Here is a 19,632-nt window from a genome sequence, read left to right as displayed (position 1 = left end):
TAAATCGACATATAGTTTTATCTGTGTATGTTGTGTATTTGATTAGCGTTGACCGGGAGTGGGCTGGGCGTTGTGATTGCCATCAAAATGGGAGACTGTGTGAAGAGGTTATAATAGCCTACCCAGTGTCTATTTTTTCTTTTGTTTGTCATGCCCAAGTTACAATAAAACATTACAAAGAGTAACCAATGGATTCAAAATGGACTGTTAAGCCGCGTTTCCACCAAAATTACCCGGAACTTTTAGTCCCAGGAACTACTTTACCAGGAACTAAAAGGTTCCTTCAGCCCATGGTTGTCTGCGTTTCCACCGCGGTCTAAAGTCCCGCGAAGATTAGGCAAATTAGCCCACTGACGTATGAAAAAGCGACATTGTCGTCGGTCCATCTGTCATATGATTTCTTCTGTAACCCCATACTACCACTGAAGTAGCCTACATTATTTTCTAATAACCGGGACAGCCCGGAGGGGTTTGTTCCACTTATATACAATGGGTTACCAACAATGACTATATATGGTTACTTTTGTATTTATTGATTTTTATCGATTTAATCACCTGAAATTGAAATATTCTTCTGCAGCCGTTTGGGCATATTTTACCGTTGTCAAGCAAAACTGTCGTTGGTAGTTGAACTTGGACCGTTGTTATGCAACAAATAGATATAACAGACCAATAGTCAGATTGTAACTGTTTTATATATCCTCTCAAACACATTCATTATGTTTTTATGCGAACATTCGCTTTCATGTCTTGACATCCGAAGCGACAGAATGCATTCACATTTACAATATAACTGGCAACAACAGCAGAAAACATGCACACGTTGTAAACAATTTGCTGTTTGATTACTTTCTCATCGTCAATTCTATATAGGCTAATCGCAAAATGACAAGAATAGAACGAAAACTCGGACTTGCGTGAAAATTAGTAGTGGTACAGCCACCGTTTGCTTTCCTTCGAAGTTACTGCTAGCCGAGCAGCGAAGTGTGCCCTCCAGATGCGAAACATGCACCATAAATTAGTTCATAGTCTTCCTGGTCTTTTTGTGGAATTGAAGAATGGCCTCAGTTTTTGATCAAAACTGAGTTTATTGTCCAGAGTGATCCGAGATATTTGAAGAAGTTAACCAGTTCAACAGTTTCATTATTGATGCATGTGGGGTTGTGGACTGTATGGTGTGGACTGGGGTTTGTGATGACCATTTATTTTGTCTTGGCAATATTTATCTGAAGGTAGTTGCGGCAGTCTGAAAAAGCTGAAGGTACGATTACTAGAATTAACCTGTTATTTTACCCTGACAAAAAGTAAGGAAGGTGATTTCCAGTTTGCTTTTACTGTATCACCAATGTGAATTACGCAGAACTACCGCATACCTCACATAACTGTATCAAACGTTTTGAGTCAATTACAACGGGCTAACAAAGAAAATCCGGAAGAAAATATTCAGCAACCGAATTAATCCGTTTGAATGTTTTAGTACGTAATATGCTATCCCAGCACGAATGCTTAGCATTTTATAAAAGGAATACTAAAGCAATAAAAGAACAGAAGAGCACACGTTATAATTCCAAGACGTTGGCAGGCTATAACCAAAAGTAGGCTACTGCGCCGCATAACATACAAGTTTGATTTGAAGTTATTATGAAAATAAATCGGTTTGCGCCTGCATATTTTTAAACATGGCGCCTGAAAATGAACACAAAAAAATGCTGCGAGTACTCGACCAATCAGAAATGTTCAGCGCTGCAAGCTCCACCCAAAAGGTTCCTGTACTTTCGGAAAGTACTACCCCCCGAGCAGGAACTTTTTTCCTGCGGTGGAAACGCACTGAGTTCCTCAAAAGGTTCCTAGTTCCGGGGTAAAGTTCCTGCGGTGGAAACGTGGCTTTAGACTTCGTCCGGATCCTTTTAATCGATTTCAGTTCTGCTTTCAACACCATCCAGCGCCACCAGATGATCAGGAAACTCCACCACCTCAACGTCTCTCCACTCCTCATCCACTGGGTTCACAGCTTCCTCACCAACAGACCACAAGCCGTCAGAGTCGGTACAGTAAGATCTTGTCATGGTTCTTTGTTTCTTTTGTCTTTCCTTGTTAGGCCGCCAGATGGCGGCACTTCTGTTTTGTGTCCTGCTTGTACCCTGTGTAATTGTATTATTGTTTTCAATTGTTCAATTATTGCTTTTTGGTTGTCTCCTTTTCCCTTCCCTCTCTGTGGCCTGATTGTTCATGGTGCCCTCCTGTGTCTCGTCAGTGTCTGTTCTATTTAAGTTTCCTTCTTCCTTGACTCAGGTGCTGGATCCTTGTTTGTTTGTTGGTGTATGCCTCTGATCATGTTCCTGCCCCATGTGTTCCTGCCCAGGTTCTGTTTTCCACGTGCTTTTGGACTTTAGGATTTTCTGTGTTTCCTGTGAGTTTTGTAGATTTTACTTTGTGTTTTTTTGAAGAGTTGCCCTGCGAGGCGTTTTGTTCCCTTTTGTCCTGTTTTGTTAAGTAAAGTCTGTTTCAATTACCGTTGGGAGTTTTGAGTTTTTTCCCCTCACTCTGCGGTTGGGTCCTAACCCCCCACACACGCACCCTGACAGATCTTCCACCATCATCACCAACACCGGAGCCCCACAGGGCTGTGTGCTGAGCCCCTTCCTGTATACACTCTACACCAACGACTGCACCAGCTCCTCACCCATTACCACATACTTCAAATACTCTGACACAGCCATACTTGCACTCCTCAATAATAATAACTTGGTTACAGCCTACCAGTACTCCTTATCCCACTTCACACAGTGGTGCACAGACAACTACCTTCAGATAAATATTGCCAAGACAAAATAAATGGTCATCACAAACCCCAGTCCACACCATACAGTCCACAACCCCACATGCATCAATAATGAAACTGTTGAACTGGTTAACTTCTTCAAATATCTCGGACTCACTCTGGACAATAAACTCAGTTTTGATCAACACACCACTGACATCCATAAACGCAGCCAGCAAAGACTTTCAGCCATACAGAAACTAAGAGCACTTTCTGTTGCACCTCACCTTCTGTCACTACTGTACAAAAGCATCATCCATCCCATCTTACTCTACTGCTCACCCTGTTTCTTCACCATGCTAACTGCCACAAATAGGAACAAACTCACCCGCATCACACATAACGCCTCAAAAATCATTGGACTCCCCACTCAAAACCTCTCAGAGCTCAACCCTTACACACAGAGCACTCACCATAGCGCACAACCCCACACACCCCCTCAACCCACTCTTCTCACTCCTTCCATCTGGCCGCAGGTACAGGCCTCTGACCTGGAAACGGGCCTGTTTTAAAAAGAACTTTGTCCCCTCTGCTATCGAGGTACTGAACAAACTGCCTCGCTGAATGTCAGGTGTATTATATGTATGCATCTAGGTATTTATTACTGTATGTATCTATGTATTTATTATATGTGTGTTATATGCATATACTGTACTGTATGTATCTATGTAGCCTATCTATGTATTTATGTGAGGCTGCAAGACAAAAACTTGTTCAGCAAGCAAGAATCCTACCAAGTACAAACTAGCACTGGAATCACACCTAATCATACAAAAACAATCCTGCCAGATACACTAACATAATCAAATTATCCTAGCTAGGTACCGTGAGCTGAACTATAGGCTAGGGAGGGGTGGGGAGAGGTGCAGCCTGAAGAGATGAGTCTTCAGTCTGCGTTTGAAAGTGGTGAGTTTCTCTGCTGTTCTGACCGTCACGGGGAGGTCATTCCACCAGCGAGGGGCCAGGACAGACAGCAGACGGGAGCGGGAAGTGCAGACGCGAAGAGGGGGAGGTGCCAAGCGTCCAGAGGTGGCAGAACGGAGAGGTCTGGCTGGTGTGTAGGGTCTGATGATCCTCTGAATGTACCCTGGTGCTGACCCCTTAGCTGCCTGGTATGCAAGCACCAAGGACTTAAATTTGATGCGAGCCATAACAGGCAGCCAGTGGAGGTCAGTGAGCAGGGGGGTGACATGGGAATGTCTGGGGAGGTTGTAGACCATTAATTTGTGCGCACGAATTACTAAATAGTGGGCACGATTTAACTAACTCGTGGGCACGAATTACTAAATCGTCGGCACGCTTTAGTAAGTCGTGCGCACAAGTTTATAGCCTAATAAGAAATGTATGTCCCTTTAGGGACATGTGCCTCGTGCAGGATATGCACATTTGAAGGGCCCAGGTTTAGGTTTAGGTCTTATTTATTCGCACCATAAAAATAAAAAAACGAAACAATAAAAACTCAGACTATTTGTCTTGTGTTCAAAAAAAATCGGCTTTTCAGACATGCGAGCCGGCTCCCAACGTTCATTTAAAAGAGCCACGACACATCACTACCACTCACTGAACTGAAACACGGCCGAACGTTTAGTTCAGTTCGCTAACTAGTGAACTGAAAACAGTCGTTCGTGAAGGATAAGCCAGTGAGCTGAGAATTTAGTTGGATAAAGATTAGGGGTGTGAAAAAATCCAGTGTAGCCTACCGAAAAATCGTACTGAAAACAGCTGACGGTTACTACCGAAAATGAAAACAGGCGAACCGCGGTTCATATATTAGCACATTATTTTATTTTAATTTAACTTAGTTTTTCCGGTTTAAAAAGTACAGACAGAGCATTTCCACACAAAATATTTAATAGCCAAAGAACCAAGCACTTTATTTCCCTAGTTTTAATAAAATGTTGTTGTTTCGATTTTATTATAAACAATTTCGTTTGAAAGAATGTGTTTGATAATGGCCATTTTAATTACTATATTTCCCAAAATGGGTTGTTTTAGCCCTGGATGCTGATTTCTTTACCGTGACTTGTTCTAACGGCTGCTTGAAAGACAAAGTGCTATCTGGCTAAGTAGATAGGCTACATCGTTTTCTCATAAAATGTAATCATTAAAATAGTAGCTACTTCTTTGAGACATGTAAAAAAAAAAAAAAATGTCTTGTTATTTCATTGAAAATAAAAAGTGATGTTCGATTATTATCCATTATTATCCATTTGTCCAGATATGATATTGGTGTAATGATTTCACGTTCATGCCAATAAAGCTTTCTATACAATTTGGCTTAGGCTATATTTTTTGTGGTAGTATACCTCTTATCAGACCCTCAAAGTAAAACTCACTGTTTACTGTGGTGACAGGGAGCCAGCAGGTGTAATGAAGAAACAGTGCTCTGACTAAAAATCTTGATACCTATGGGTCAACACCCAGCCAGATACAATGGTTAACCCCTTTGTGATACTGTATGCTTACAGAGCAAATTCATTTCCTTGATGTACTCTTTTCAATCCATCAATGTCTTCATTGTATCTTTATTTGATGCCTTGGTGTTTTGCTTTTATCTTTTAGGTATTTAAGGGGAAACATGGAATGGTTTGGGAGACTCGTCAACACGCCTTGTATATGCATACATCTCACTGCACAAATCATTTGCACCATTGTATATTGCCATTCTTAACACACTGTACAATAAACTACATTCATTTTGACCTCTCATTCCTATTTGACTCTTACCACCTAGCAGTTTTAAGGTCCTAATATACACATAGAACTCAGGATATCTGCACCATGTAGTCACTCGCATACTAGTGTCATAGCAGGATACACAATTGTATTTATGCAGGCTACACAAGCCAAAGACATGTTCGCATCTTCCAAGCTAGATAGCGATTTGTATAAAGCCACACAACTGGCGGATAGCAGTCTCCTCCGTCTATGCGTAACTGTTTGCACAGAGGAAAGGTTAAAATGCTATTTTTGTCTCAGATAATTGAGAACATTAAATTAATGCCATTCCAGTCATCCCGGGGAAGACTACATGCGTTCCTTCGCCACTCAGATACTTTTGCGGTTTTGTTTGCGGAGGGGTTTCTTCCAGTTGGTGACCTTGATGCACAGTTTTGTGTATTTGCAGTTGTATGTATGTATGCAAGTTTTTCTATTTTAGGGTGTTTTTATATTCTTTAAGAGCTTGACAGGACATTGGGTGTTAATATGAGTTGTATGGTTGGTTAAGTTTTTGATTTGATAATGTTATTAGGTTTTTTGAACTTTTTGTGCATTCAGTTTTAAACCATTTTTCATTTTGGTTCAGCTTCCTTTTACTTTGACTTTAGGTTTGCTCTATTTGCTGCTTTTTGGAAAATATAATTGATATCTGTAATGACTAGATTTAAGCCCACTCTGTTTTGATTATGAGTATTGATGGACATGTTAATATAGTTAGTTGACTCAGTTGATGTTATTGCTTTAGTGAATTAATCTGCGCTTGTTTCAGCCCATCTGTGTGGTTAAGTTTGTACGGATTACTGGGCTGTGTGTATGAGTTACTGGATTCGCTGATTCTTTTCTTTTCCAGAAATATACTGATTTTATTATGGTCTGAAAGGGGTTGTTCCCTGCCAGTGAATGCACTGATGGAGGCAGGGTCCATGTCAGTGACAGCATATTCACCAATGTTTGTCAATGGCTGCACTGTTTGCTCTGCTGGTTCTGGTCGTCTTGTTGCTGCGGAGGCCATCTTGTTTCTCTCTCTCAGCAGGAGCGGTAAGCAGCCTGGGCTCTGGGGAGGAGCAGCACAGCAGAAGCGGTTTGGGCCTGCTGTGTATCGCCCCTCCGGTGCGGTCGGTGGAGGAAACACCAGAGCCCATTGAAACCACCGTCCGCGGGAACATCCCAGCCTGGATCAATGGCAATCTACTGCGCAATGGCCCGGGCAAGTTTGAGGAGCAAGGAGAGGTGAGCAGAGCGGTGATCACGTGCCCATCCTCGCTTGTCCCACATGGGCTATATGTTGTTTTTAAATTAGCTGGCTCGACATGTGCATGTTTCAATCAATCAATCAATCAATCACTCAATCAATCAATCAATCAATCAGCCTATCAATCTATTTATTTATTTATTTTGTCTGTTATTTTGATCAATTACTTAAACCGTATAATGCACTAAGAACATGCCAGTGATGTTCTTTGAGCACTAGAAAATGTGTATGACCTATCAGTGTAGAAGAAGGCTACGTTTTATTTCTCCTATCGGGTTCACAGAGGGCTTAATGAATAGACAGAATGTTCCCTTGTGTTTATAATGGTCTACCAAATGAACTGGTAGTTCTCTCTGTGTCACGGTACGGGGGCTAGGACCCAGGCGCAGAGTGGGAAAAAAAAAACACAAACTCAAAAAGGGAAAATTAACAAAGACTTTACTTACATGACAGGCAAACAAGCAGGGAACAAAAAAGGCCACGATGGGCAAAAACACAAACTCAAAAAATATCTAATAAAACAGAAAACAACAGGAACTCAAAAACACAGGCAGGGCAGAACACAGGCAGGCAGAGTACAAGGGCAGGTACATTCAAACAGATCAAACACAAGTAGGAAACAAACACAAGGAACCAGCACCCGAGTCAAGGGAACAAAGAACTTAAATAGACAGGGGGTAACAAGACACAGGTGAACTCAAAATACAATCAACCCAGAAAAGGAGGGGATAACAAGACACAGGTGGGAACAATGATAGAATAACGAGACAATTGGAAACAATCATACAATTAACAGGGGGGAGCAGGACACAAAACAGAAGTGCCGCCATCTGGCGGCCCAACAAGGGAAACACAGACAGGAAAACACAGAACCATGACACTGAATAATTTGGTACATCTTGAAACACTTTTCATAGTTTCATGGGAATGTTGTGGGGGTGGGAATTTTGCCACTGCTAATAATGAATATAAACAAAAGACGCAATTTATGCTGTAGTCTGCCAATGTCTAAATAAATACTATGGTAGGCTACTCTGCGCGCAGCACGCAGGTAGCAGGGATGGTGAGTTGATATTTAGTTTTTTGTTTCGTTTTTTCTCAATGTCGTATTTACTATTTGAAATATGTATTATTATTCTATCTGTCTCTGAGGCACTCTGAAATGTTCATTCTCTGCTAAGCTGAGCAATAGTGTTGTGTCGTTCTCAAACGATTCGTTCAAAAGAACAAATCTTTTGGGTGAACGAACTGAACTGAATCACTTCCTGAAATGATTCGTTCATGAACGTGAACTGGTCGTTCACTGGAAACAATTTGTTCGCGAATGTGAACTGGTCGTTCACTGACTGACTATCGTTCGCAGAATATCAGTTCAGTGATTCGTTCACTGAACGTACTAGGGATGTGACGATACACTGAACTGACGTACGCCCTCGTTCGTTCCTCTTGCTGTAGCGAATGCAAGGAGCGAGGAGTCTCTGGGGAGGAGAGTGGGTACGGTATGGAATAATGGATAATAAATGGATAATAATTGAACATCACTGTCAAGTGTGCTGTTTATTTTCAGTGAAATAACAATACTTTTTTGTAAACATGTCTCAAAGTAGGCTAGCCTAGGCTACTATTTTATTGACTACATTTTATGAGAAAACGATCTATCTACTTAGCCAATGTATATCAGCACAACGTATATCTTTCAAGCAGCCGTTAGAACAAGTCATGGTAAAGAAATCAGCATGTAGGACTAAAACAACCCATTTTGGGAAATTTAGTAAAATAAAATGGCCATATCAAACACATTCTTTCAAACTAAATTGTTTAGAATAAAATCGAAACAAAAACATTTTATTTAAAATAGGGAAAGAAAGTGTTTGGTTCTTTGGCTATTAAATATTATGTGGGAAATTGCTCTGTCTATAAATGCTCTGTCCCCCCACCCCCCGGTCGACCGACACCAACGCTAGTGCCGCCACTGATTTGGTGAACAAATCTTTTGAACGAATCTTTTTAGTGAACTAATTCTACTGATTCAGTACACTGAAAAGAACTGCTTTGCCCATCACTACTGAGCAATGGACTGGAATATGTGTCTGACGCCTTTTTGGCTGGACCGGGACCGCAACAGTGGGGCCACCCCTACAAACGCGAATATCTGTGACTCAGTGATTGAAGTGAAGTTGCACCATTGGTCGGCCGAGTTATGAAGTTACGCCATTGGTCAGCCGGATGACGTGTGTTAGGTCCAGCCATATACTAGGTTTTGACCTGGTCTTGTTTTAGTTCATTACAGTGGTGATAGAAGTGACAATAATTAAGTGGTACTGTGCTGTTAGCCTTTATTGATCGATGTACAAGGTTAATGTGAAGTAGCTAGCACAATCGGACAGCACTAACTCATAAAAATGTACTTTGAATGGTACTTGCTCAATCGAACAGTAAATGTGAAAAATATTTGATTATAGTCAGCGGCACCAAAATTTTCTGTCACATTCTCAATAAGTGGCAAAAGTACCAGTAGAAAATTAAATTCAATCTTTTAAAGTTATATATTTTCTGAAACGTTTCGATTCCGCTTGGCCACAGTGAGTGAAACTAGGCGATCTAAGCGTATAGTTGCTATGTAAATTTGGATGAAATCTGTTTCAGTGAAGCCATTCACGTCACGATCCCACCACTCCTGGCTCCGAGTCCACATCCACACACACCTCCATACAGAAGTAGCAGCCACAAAAAGCCATAATTAAAAATTTTGCTCTCTTTCTTCCCATCACTATGACCCTGATGGAATGGCATACAACATGGGCAGCTCATACACTGGTAGAGGTCTGTGACATTCCTCCATTATCCCATTCACTGTCTGTGAAATTTCATGTGTGTACAATGAACTTCAGGCTTTTGAATTTGAACGGAATGTGAATAGGACGGAGTGTGGCACAGTGGGTAAGGAACTGGGCTTGTAACTGAAAGGTCGCAGGTTCGATTCCCGGGTAAGGACACTGCCGTTGTACCCTTGAGCAAGGTACTTAACCTGCATTGCTTCAGTATATATATCCAGCTGTATAAATGGATGCTATGTAAAAAGTTGTGTAAGTCGCTCTGGATAAGAGCGTCTGATAAATGCCTGTAATGTAATGAATAAAATAGGATATTTTTTTAGTTTTTTGGACTGCAGAGACCATCATGGCTGCAGATCATTAAATTAAAATCCCCTCATCAAAGGGCCCTCACAAGCCACCTTACGTCATACAAGTATAGGTGTGACCAGGGATAAGCAACATAATGTGGGTCAATTAGAGGTCATTTGACCACAGAGGTTAATAGACAACTTTTGTTTCATGTAACAAAGCTGTCATAAGTTTGGAGGAAAGGTAGGGGGTGGGATACAAAGGGGGTTCCAGCCAATCTGCTGTATGGTCACTAAGTTACCACAGGCCTGGAAATCTGATAGATGTTTAGATTAATCAATAACCAATGTAGCACTTGTGGCAACACCATCCATGTTCTTTTTGCAGAGAGTTAGTGGTTGCCAGTATAGTTTAAAGGTCAGGGAACTGGGTTTGCAGTGCTAAGGTTATAGTTTTGATGAGGTGGGGCACTGCCATTGCACTATTGTGCAGGGTACAGAGTTGTTTCAGTAAATATGTAGCTGTATAAATCAATATTTTGTAAAAATAAATAAATCAATAAGGAAAAAAAAGAAGTAAATCTGTGAAAAAGTGATGTGTAGACATGCAAAACTGGTTTAAAAGCAGAATTGCTTTTTCAGTGGCATTACTATGTATCCTATGTATGAATCCTGGGATACCTCACATTATCCTTCTTGGCCACAAACCAGATCTGGATCTGATATGATTCTCAGGGGCCTTCTATAACATCATCAGTGTGCCTGTGGGGAAGGCAGGCCATCCGCGACGCCAGAGGGCGCTAAAGTGCTGTGTTCCATCCCTTCAGTGGACAGGGCTAGACCCTCTTACTACCACAGCTTTGGTGAGTCTTCTGCTGCCACTGGTCGATATCGCTTAACTGTCCCCCACAGATGATGTTTTCTGAATCATTCAATCCTACAGGCGGAAATAAATTGTGTATTAAATCAATGCATACAATAGCATTCTTCTGACTGTCCTTCAAAGAATTATTTGACTGCATGTACAGTGCCATGAGAAAGTATTTGCCCCCTTCCTGATGTTCTCTTATTATTGCATATTTGTCACACTGAATTGTTTCAGATCTTTACACAAAATGTAGTATTAGACAGAGACAAACACAAAGCATATTATTAAATAATTCAATTTATTTAATGAAAAAAGTTATCAAACACCCATATCACCCATGTGAAAAAGTAATTGCCCCCTTAGTTACTCAATAGACCAATTAACCTAATTTAATTGATAATTGGGTTCAGCTGATTGAACGCAGCCAGCCTTGATGAATCTAAATCTCTCATATTGTACCTTACCATCTGGGTGAATTAGTCACCACAAAGTTTCTACAAGAACACTATGCCATGATCAAGGAAATTCCAAAAGAGATGAGAAAACGTTTGTGGCAAACACGCCTGCCACAGGCCACCGAAGTGGCTTTCTTTGGGGCCCTCCAGCACAGAGACACAGGGAGATGATGTTAAAACAGTCCACATTTATTCCATGAGGGTTTGGCAAGATGTTACAGCCAAGTGAGCAGATCTCAAACACTGTCATGACAGAGAAGCTCCTGATGTGGGTGGGGATGGCAGATTTAACCTGTGCGCAGTGATTACCTCACTACGCACAGGTGCAGCCACTCCTGTTCCTGGGTCCAATTAGCCTGGCCAATTATCTAATTATTAACCAATTATCCAATTGGCCAGGTCTAATTAGCTTGACCCAGGGCAGGTGTGGCTGCTTAAACCAGCCATCCCCACACCACATACCCCCAACGCCAAACTGAAGCCAGGGAGAATCCCTGGCCGAAGCCTACTCCCCCCACCCCCACCCCCACCCCCACACTCCCAACAAAGCCAAAGACAACAAAAACAAAACACTCCAAACACGCTAAAAAATTAAATAAAAAAAAGTCAGGGTGGGTGGCCCCGGAACAGTCCAGTACATGCGGTGACCCTCCTTCGGATGACCAGGCAGCCCTTCTTCCTCCTCCCTCCTGGAGCACGGGAAGTCCTGGGCTGCTCTGCTGGCTGGTGGGGCGTCACCGGCTTGGGCTGTTCCAGGGGCTCTGGTGGGGTGGCTGGGCTGGTGGGCTGGTGGACTGGCCTTGTGGTGCTGGGGCCCAGGAACCCTCGTGGCTGTGGTGGCCGCCAGTCGGCTCTGCTGGCAGGCGGCTGCAGGCTTATCCCCTCATGGGCTCCGGGCAAACCAACCAGGCCAAAACAAAGAACGAAAAACAACCAAACGGACGAGAAAGGAAGCAAAACGGCGCGGCCACCGCTCGTGCGCCGCCCGTGGCTGACCCGCCTTCCCGGCCAAGTCCAGCTCACGGCGCGACCACCTCTCGTGCACCGCCCGTCGCTGACCTGCCTCCTCGGCCAGGTGCAGCTCCTCAGCGTCCCAGCTGAGGATTGCCTCCTTCCCCTCCTGGTCATCTTCCGCTCCCATTCTTGGCCCGGAGGATCCGCCCGAAGCCCTGTCGGGAACACCTCAGCCGCCCCTCGTCCAGTGTGCTTCCTGGCTGGCCCTCCTGTGCCTCTTTGCTGTGCCGGAGGAGCCCCACGTTGGGCGCCACTGTGGCAAACACGCCTGCCACAGGCCACCGAAGTGGCTTTCTTTGGGGCCCTCCAGCACAGAGACACAGGGAGAAGATGTTCAAAACAGTCCACATTTATTCCACGAGGGTTTGGCAAGATGTTACAGCCAAGTGAGCAGATCTCAAACACTGTCATGACAGAGAAGCTCCTGATGTGGGTGGGGATGGCAGATTTAACCTGTGCGCAGTGATTACCTCACTACGCACAGGTGCAGCCACTCCTGTTCCTGGGTCCAATTAGCCTGGCCAATTATCTAATTATTAACCAATTATCCAATTGGCCAGGTCTAATTAGCTTGACCCAGGGCAGGTGTGGCTGCTTAAACCAGCCATCCCCACACCACAACGTTATTGAAATATATCCGCCTGGAAAGGGTTACAAAGCCATTTCTAAGATGCTGCAACTCCACGGAACCACAGTGAGAGCCATTATCTCCAAATGGAGAACACTTGGAACAGTGGTGAATCTTCCCAGGAGTGGCTGGCCTGCCAAAACTTCTCCAAGGGAGCAGCAAAAACTCATCCAGGATGTCACAGATCCCAGAGGAATATCCAAAGAAATTAAGGCCTCTATAGTCTCATGTCAGTGTTCATGACTCCACAAAAATAAAGAGACTGAGAAAAAATGGGATTCAAGGGAGAGTAGCAAGGCAGAAAGCACTGCTAATAATGAGAAATATCAATACTCAGCTCACATTAACAAAAAAAAAAAAAAAACAACAACAGGATGATTACCAAAGCTTTTGGGATAATGTCTCTATGTACAGATGAGACAAATGGAAGTTTTTGGATGACATGGGTCCATTGCCAAGTCTGGTATAAGCAAATTCAGCATTTCACAGTAAAAACACTATACCAGCAGTCAAACATAATGTGATGGTGTAATGTGATGGTGTGGGAATGCTTTGCTGCCTCAGGACCTGGGCGACTTGACATTATTGAAGGAACCATGAATTCTGCTGTGCACCAGAAAATTCTTAGGGCGAATGTCCAGTTATCTGTCCACGAGCTGAAGCTAAATTGCAATTGGGTTATGCAGTAAGACAATGATTCAGAACACAAAAGCAAGTCCACATCTGGATGGCTGAAAAAAAACAGGAACAGTTTGAGTTCAAGTCCCGACTTGAACCCAAAATAAATGCTCTGGTAGGACCTGAAATGAGAAGTTCATGCTCAAAAAACAATTTGTCCAAATTAAAGCAGTTCTGCAAAGAAGAGTGGGCTAAAATTCCTCCACAGTGATGTGAAATCAAATAATCAAATTATAGGAAGCATTTGGTTGCAGTTATTGCTGCTAAAGGTGGTGCAAACAGTTATTAAGTTAAGGGCAATGGCTTTTTCTCATGAATGATATGGGTTTGATAACTTTTTCATTACATGAAAAAAATAATAAGATATTTTAAAAAATGTGTTTGGCCTTTGTTTGATAATACATTTTTTCTAAAGATCTGAAACCATTCAGTGTAACAAATGTGCAAAAATGGAGGAAATCAGGAAAGGGGCAAAACTTTTTCACAGCACAGTATGTGCCGTGATATTATTTCACCTACTGTTTATGTACTGATTGCCTTTTTTTGTTGTTTGTTGTTCAGTTAGTAGCAAATCTTTGTAGTAATAGTAATAGCAATAATTAATAATGGATTAATAATAATGTTAATGTGAGTAATGAATCAACCCCAGATATGGAAACATAATTAAAATGAATATCAACAATAGACTTTCAAACTAGAAAATAATACAAAGTGGCTTAAAAGGAAATCTATTTATAAATGGGACGGTGGCATACTCACCTATAGTCGTATTATCGCCAGGTAGCTACAACAGCAGTATGCTGTACTTTCTTTTATGTATGTATATATGGTTATGGTATGGTTTCTGTTTCAGCAATGTCGCAGAATTACGTGGTGTTCATAGAACAGCCCCTGAAGATGGACCTGTTGAAGATTGTCACCTCCAAACTGCGTGGAAAGCCTATAAATGATGGAATCTACTGGGACCCCAATTTGGAGACGGTGTTCCATATGATCAGCAAGCACACTGGGAAGGTTAGAGCTGCGTGGCTGAGCAGGGGTCTACAGCCCAGGATTTTAGAAATCCATGTGCATGTTGGAGTTTTTCAGACCCTTACGCACAGCAGCTAACACAGATTTTACTTTTTACATACTCGGCCTTTATAGCGTACAGCTGGATGTGTAATGAAACGTTTCCAGTATCTTGTTCAAGGGTACAAAGACAGAGCTGCAGGATATCCTCGGCACCTGGGTAGACACACAAGGATGCACATAGGGACACACACAGCATGGCCAGCTAGTTTTTGTTTTCACCTTAACCTTAACTTATCAGTAACCAATACAGACCCAAGCAAGCTGGTAAGGTCACTGAACAGCCTCATGAACTGCTTTAATTGGTCAATTAAGCACTGACCCTCACACAAACTCTTTTTCCTCTCTGTATGAAGGTCCAATATATTGACTTTCTTGGCTGTTTTAACATTTTTTCATTTTCTGATATTTATTTCATGAAATAAGAAACTTTTTCTTGAAATGCAGTAGTACAGTATATTGTAATTTATATTGACAAATGCATTAGACAATCTATAGGTATATTGGAAAGTATACCAGTTATTGCTACTTTGCATACATATGAATATAACCAATATAATTAGTGTTAAGCAGTGTAAAGCAAAAATGACAATTTATTGCAATATACTGTATATACATCTGGGGCGCCATATGTTTAAATGCATTGTTCCCTGTATTACAGTATATTTTTCAATATATGGCAATACATTCAGGAGAGGAACAACAAAAACCAGCAAACTTTGTGGCCCTCCAGGACCAGGGCTGGCCATCCCTGCTTTAATTTCTGTTTAGGTCTCATTGGCTCTGTCCTGTCACCCCAACTCCAGAATCACCTTACAGACAGAGGAAAGCTTGTCTCTGGTCGGCCAAAGAGCCACATCATTTTATCAGCGGGGGTGGCAAGCTAAGCTTGTGGATGGATCCAGGGTCTGCTATTTATTTTTCTTACTTTGTTCTTAGTCGATCAATTAATGCAGTTTTCTACAGATATAATTCTATTTTTGATTTTAAGGCTGATTTTAAGGGGAAAATGAAATCAGCAGACCCTTTGGGTGTCCAACAGGCCAGGCCTGTTGGCCCTTGGTTATCAGCGTGCAGTGTGTAAGATGCGACTGAATCACTCCCTCTCTATCACAGCCAGTCTCTGCGAAGTACTACGTCAAGGCAATGGCCGACTTCCATCAGATCAACGCCTTTGAGCAGGACGACTTCCTGCTGCTGGACCTGCTCGGCAGTGATGATGGGGAAGCTGTCAACGATTACCTGATTCAGAACATCTTGCAAATACGGAGAGTTCTTGGACCAGGTAAAGCACAAACGCACAACCACATACAGTATACGTGCAATTTGTCATTTCAGTGGCAGCTGCTGAGCTGAAAACCGAGGAGACAGAAAACGTCCCCTTGAACTGATCATTGGTCTTGACGTGTTCTCTGGTCTAAATAATCAATTGGCACATAAATGCACAGCTTCTTTCTTCATGTCATGATAAATTCAGTTCAGAAAAATCCAACATACCTGACACAAAATAACAACTGCAAATCCACGTTTCGGTGCCTGGATTCAAGTTGTTTCTGCGAATTGCAGCGATGCATCGCTTCTCTTTTCTTTGGCTTTCGGCAGTCTATAAAAAGATAGCTCCGATTTCTTGTTGAATGTCCATGGACCACTGGTTCTTTGGTAAGTTGTAAGGATCACTGTCGAGTCCAACTGCCTTTAATTTAAGCAGATAATCATTTGTTTTACTCCCGGTTTTGCAGTTTCCTATACTAAAGGCAGCCATGTGGCAGCATGTTTTGCCACTCAGTCTCGACTGAGGGGGTGTATTCCGGTGGGAAAGTGACGTCAATGCATATCCTCTATTCTCTTTGTGTGAGGGTGCCGATGGGTTTCCTCAGAATTTTATGTTAACAACGATCCGTTCTGTGATTCAGGTGTGGCATCACCCTGGGCTTTTCCCGTCTGAGCCAATCTTTGTTCCATCACCTGACGCCATGGAGGAAGACAACGGAGTCATTCTGTCTGTGGTCATCACTCCCACACAGGTTAGATACTCCTTGTGCACGCAATAGCCAATGCCATGATAATTAATAATTATTGGTATTGTTGTTAATTATTGTTATTAAATAGACTGTTATAGAAGTATCTCTTAAATCGTATGGTTAAATTGAAGTTGTAGATGTACTTTATTTACCCTTTTTTCTTAGGGTTCCTTTTCTTTATTATTTTATCCAGGAAAAGAGTACCTTCCTTTTGGTCCTGGATGCCAAAACGTTTGAAGAGCTTAGCAGAGCTGAGGTGCCTATAAACATACCTTATGGTTTCCACTGAGAGTTCAATAGCAACTAATAGTACCCTTGCTTTTATATCGCAACTAGTCCCATTTTAATAATCGTTTTAATTTAGGAATAATTGACTGCATATCACTAATTATACTGTTGGGCTGAAGGAAGAGAGCAAGGTAAGAGAGGAAGAGGAGGAGAGGGATAAACCAGTATAGGCCGAAGCAAGGATCAACCAGACCTGCAGAGCTTTAAGGTTCAGCTCTGTCAAAAGACCCTTTTTATGTTAAGAGTATATACAGGTGCATTTCAGAATATGACATATTCTGAAACATATCACATTTAATCATGTCTGATTAAACATTTTTTGAAAATGCCTGATTTAAACAAGCGCAAATCCACAATAGCTGCGACCGCATCCATATGTGCATGCATCCACTCACACACCCGCGCACAAACACGTGACCTCTTCTTTGGCTCATGACCAAACTTTCCACAAAATCTTGTGCAAATCTGTGAATCCATTCGGGAGTTATGCACCTTTTTGTGATAGGCCACGCCCCCTCTTGGTCAATCGGCCTGAAAGTTACTCAGCTCTACCTTCGGTCATGGCCAACCTCCATGCTAAATTTCAGCCTCCTGGGGTGAAAATTGTGGCCGCTACCGGGTAGGACACTTTTGTGGACCAACTGACCGACTGACAGACAGAGCTATAGAGCTGCGGTCGCAGCTAAAAAGTATCATGTGCCTTATTGGAATGAATTCTTCTGACACGTTTGCATTATTCCGAATGTAACCCTTTTACAAATTTTAAATGTTTTAAATTGGTTTTTATTGTATAATGTCCATTTTATCTTTATATTTCACTGTAGTAGTTTTAAAATGACGCTATTAAAATTAAAATGGCTTTTAAAATTGACTCATTGACTTGCATTGTTTTTGCAAATCAGCTGTGAAAACACTTACCTGTGAAGGGTAATTGTCCCTAGGGAACTTTGAAGCACCTGTGTGCCGATCTCGGAGGAATAATGACAATAGCAAAGATTATACCAAACACCACAGAAACGGAATTGGTGCTCGCTAGCTCTGCAAATTCAGCTATTGTGGGAAGCCAGCGAATATAAAATTAAAACATAAACTATATTAAAATTACAAGAGGATGCAGCTTACGTTGTGTAAATGGTGAACTCATACAGCTGTCAACCCTGCAATTCGTTTCACATTTGCTACCTATCAATTGACCAGTAGTAGTAATTATGGTTCCTCAGTATACATTTAACATATTACAACGTAGGCTATGTGTCACAGCACTACTTTTGGTGTGCCCCTCAGGAATTGCTCTTGAGAAAATTTCATGTAATTGTAATATTGAAGATAGGAAAAAGTGCGCATCAACCAGTAAAATGAAGGAGTGCTGAGCCCAAAAGTACATTAACTGATCAAACAACTCATAAACATGAAAATAATGAAAAAATACAGATTCCTTACTTTTTACTATTTATTTTTAGGAACACATTAAAATAATGCTAATGTGTGTTGGCATTACTGCCTTGAATAAAAATGGTTTATCCAGCCGTCGGACCCTCCAAGTTCTACACCATTTGATTGATGGGGGCATAGCTGACCAATAAAATCAAGTGGCTATAACTAGCTGGTGAAGTGTAGGCAAGTGTAGGCACCGACGCATCTGTTGTAGTGCGCTCCGCTGAACTCACAGACTGATACAATGTGACTTTCCCAGTCTGTTGTCGGAGTCAGAATGTAGATGAACACTGTTCTCTGCCGCCTTGGCCTTCTTTCTGGCTTTCTCATAATCCGCTGTGGAAGAAGCAAATGAGATAGATCTCAAGAAAGTTTATTGAATGATTTTAAGTAAACTTACTCTTAGACCTTAAGTTATCTTACTGGAGAGTTATTATTTAGTGGGATTGCTGCATTACTTCAATTTACATAACTTAGTTACACCAAGTAATGTGAGCTTCCTAAAATGCTACTTATCTCAACATGTGTTAAAGGTTCAGTGTGTAGAATTTAGTGGCATCTAGCGAAACGGACTTCGCAGAAATGGAATATAATATTCATAAGTATGTTTGAATTAGTGTATAATCCCATGAAAATAAGAATCATTGTGTTTTCGTTACCTTAGAGTGAGCCCTTTATATCTACATAGGGAGCGGGTCCTCTTCCACGGAGGCCGCCATGTTGCACCGCCATGTTTCTACAGTAGTCCAGAACGGACAAACAGCTCTAGAGGGGGTGCATTTGCCTGGGTACCTTCCAAAATAGCTGTGCATAATACCAGACGTGTTGTTTACGGCATTGTCGCCCTTTTTAGTACAGTCTGGCTTGATTGACAATCCATTTATTGAGTGGGTGAAAGTAGGCCTATAAGCTTTCTAACGATGTATCTAATTTTGCTTTTGGATTAGTGGATAGTAGCCTAATGCAAAGTACACCGTTTATACCTTGTTAACACCTTCTGCTAGCTAGCTGTTACCATGTGATGTAGCTTGATTGAGCATGCTAATGGAGGAGTTTTAATTAATCTATTTCCATTCATTCTTTATTGTAAAACATTTATTTTATAAATGAGTTGTTCACTTTAAACCCTAAGGCCTATTCTAATTGTTATTTCATTATGTTTTGGTAAATGGACTGCATTTATATAGCGTTTTTATCCAAAGCGCTTTTACAGTTGATGCCTCTCGTTCACCAGAGCAGTTAGGGGTTAGATGTCTT

At 41.8% G+C, this 19,632-nt stretch overlaps 1 protein-coding gene across 1 annotated transcript; it reads left to right on the top strand.

Moving 5' to 3' along the window:
• The first annotated feature begins 6,499 nt into the window (after positions 1-6,499).
• LOC135242638 (carotenoid-cleaving dioxygenase, mitochondrial-like) lies at positions 6,500-17,724 on the top strand. The gene is made up of 7 exons (XM_064313795.1): positions 6,500-6,772; positions 10,676-10,781; positions 14,415-14,575; positions 15,404-15,538; positions 15,749-15,945; positions 16,452-16,656; positions 16,847-17,724. Exons 1-7 carry the CDS (start codon positions 6,500-6,502, stop codon positions 16,940-16,942), a joined length of 1,173 nt encoding a protein of 390 aa, XP_064169865.1. The 3' UTR covers positions 16,943-17,724.
• The last annotated feature ends 1,908 nt before the right edge of the window (positions 17,725-19,632 follow it).

This window comes from Anguilla rostrata, chromosome 2 (assembly GCF_018555375.3).
Source record: "Anguilla rostrata isolate EN2019 chromosome 2, ASM1855537v3, whole genome shotgun sequence".
In the NCBI taxonomy this organism is placed as follows: domain Eukaryota; kingdom Metazoa; phylum Chordata; class Actinopteri; order Anguilliformes; family Anguillidae; genus Anguilla; species Anguilla rostrata.
Note: the sequence above shows the minus strand (reverse complement) of the source record. Positions and strands in the feature narration are given on the sequence as shown.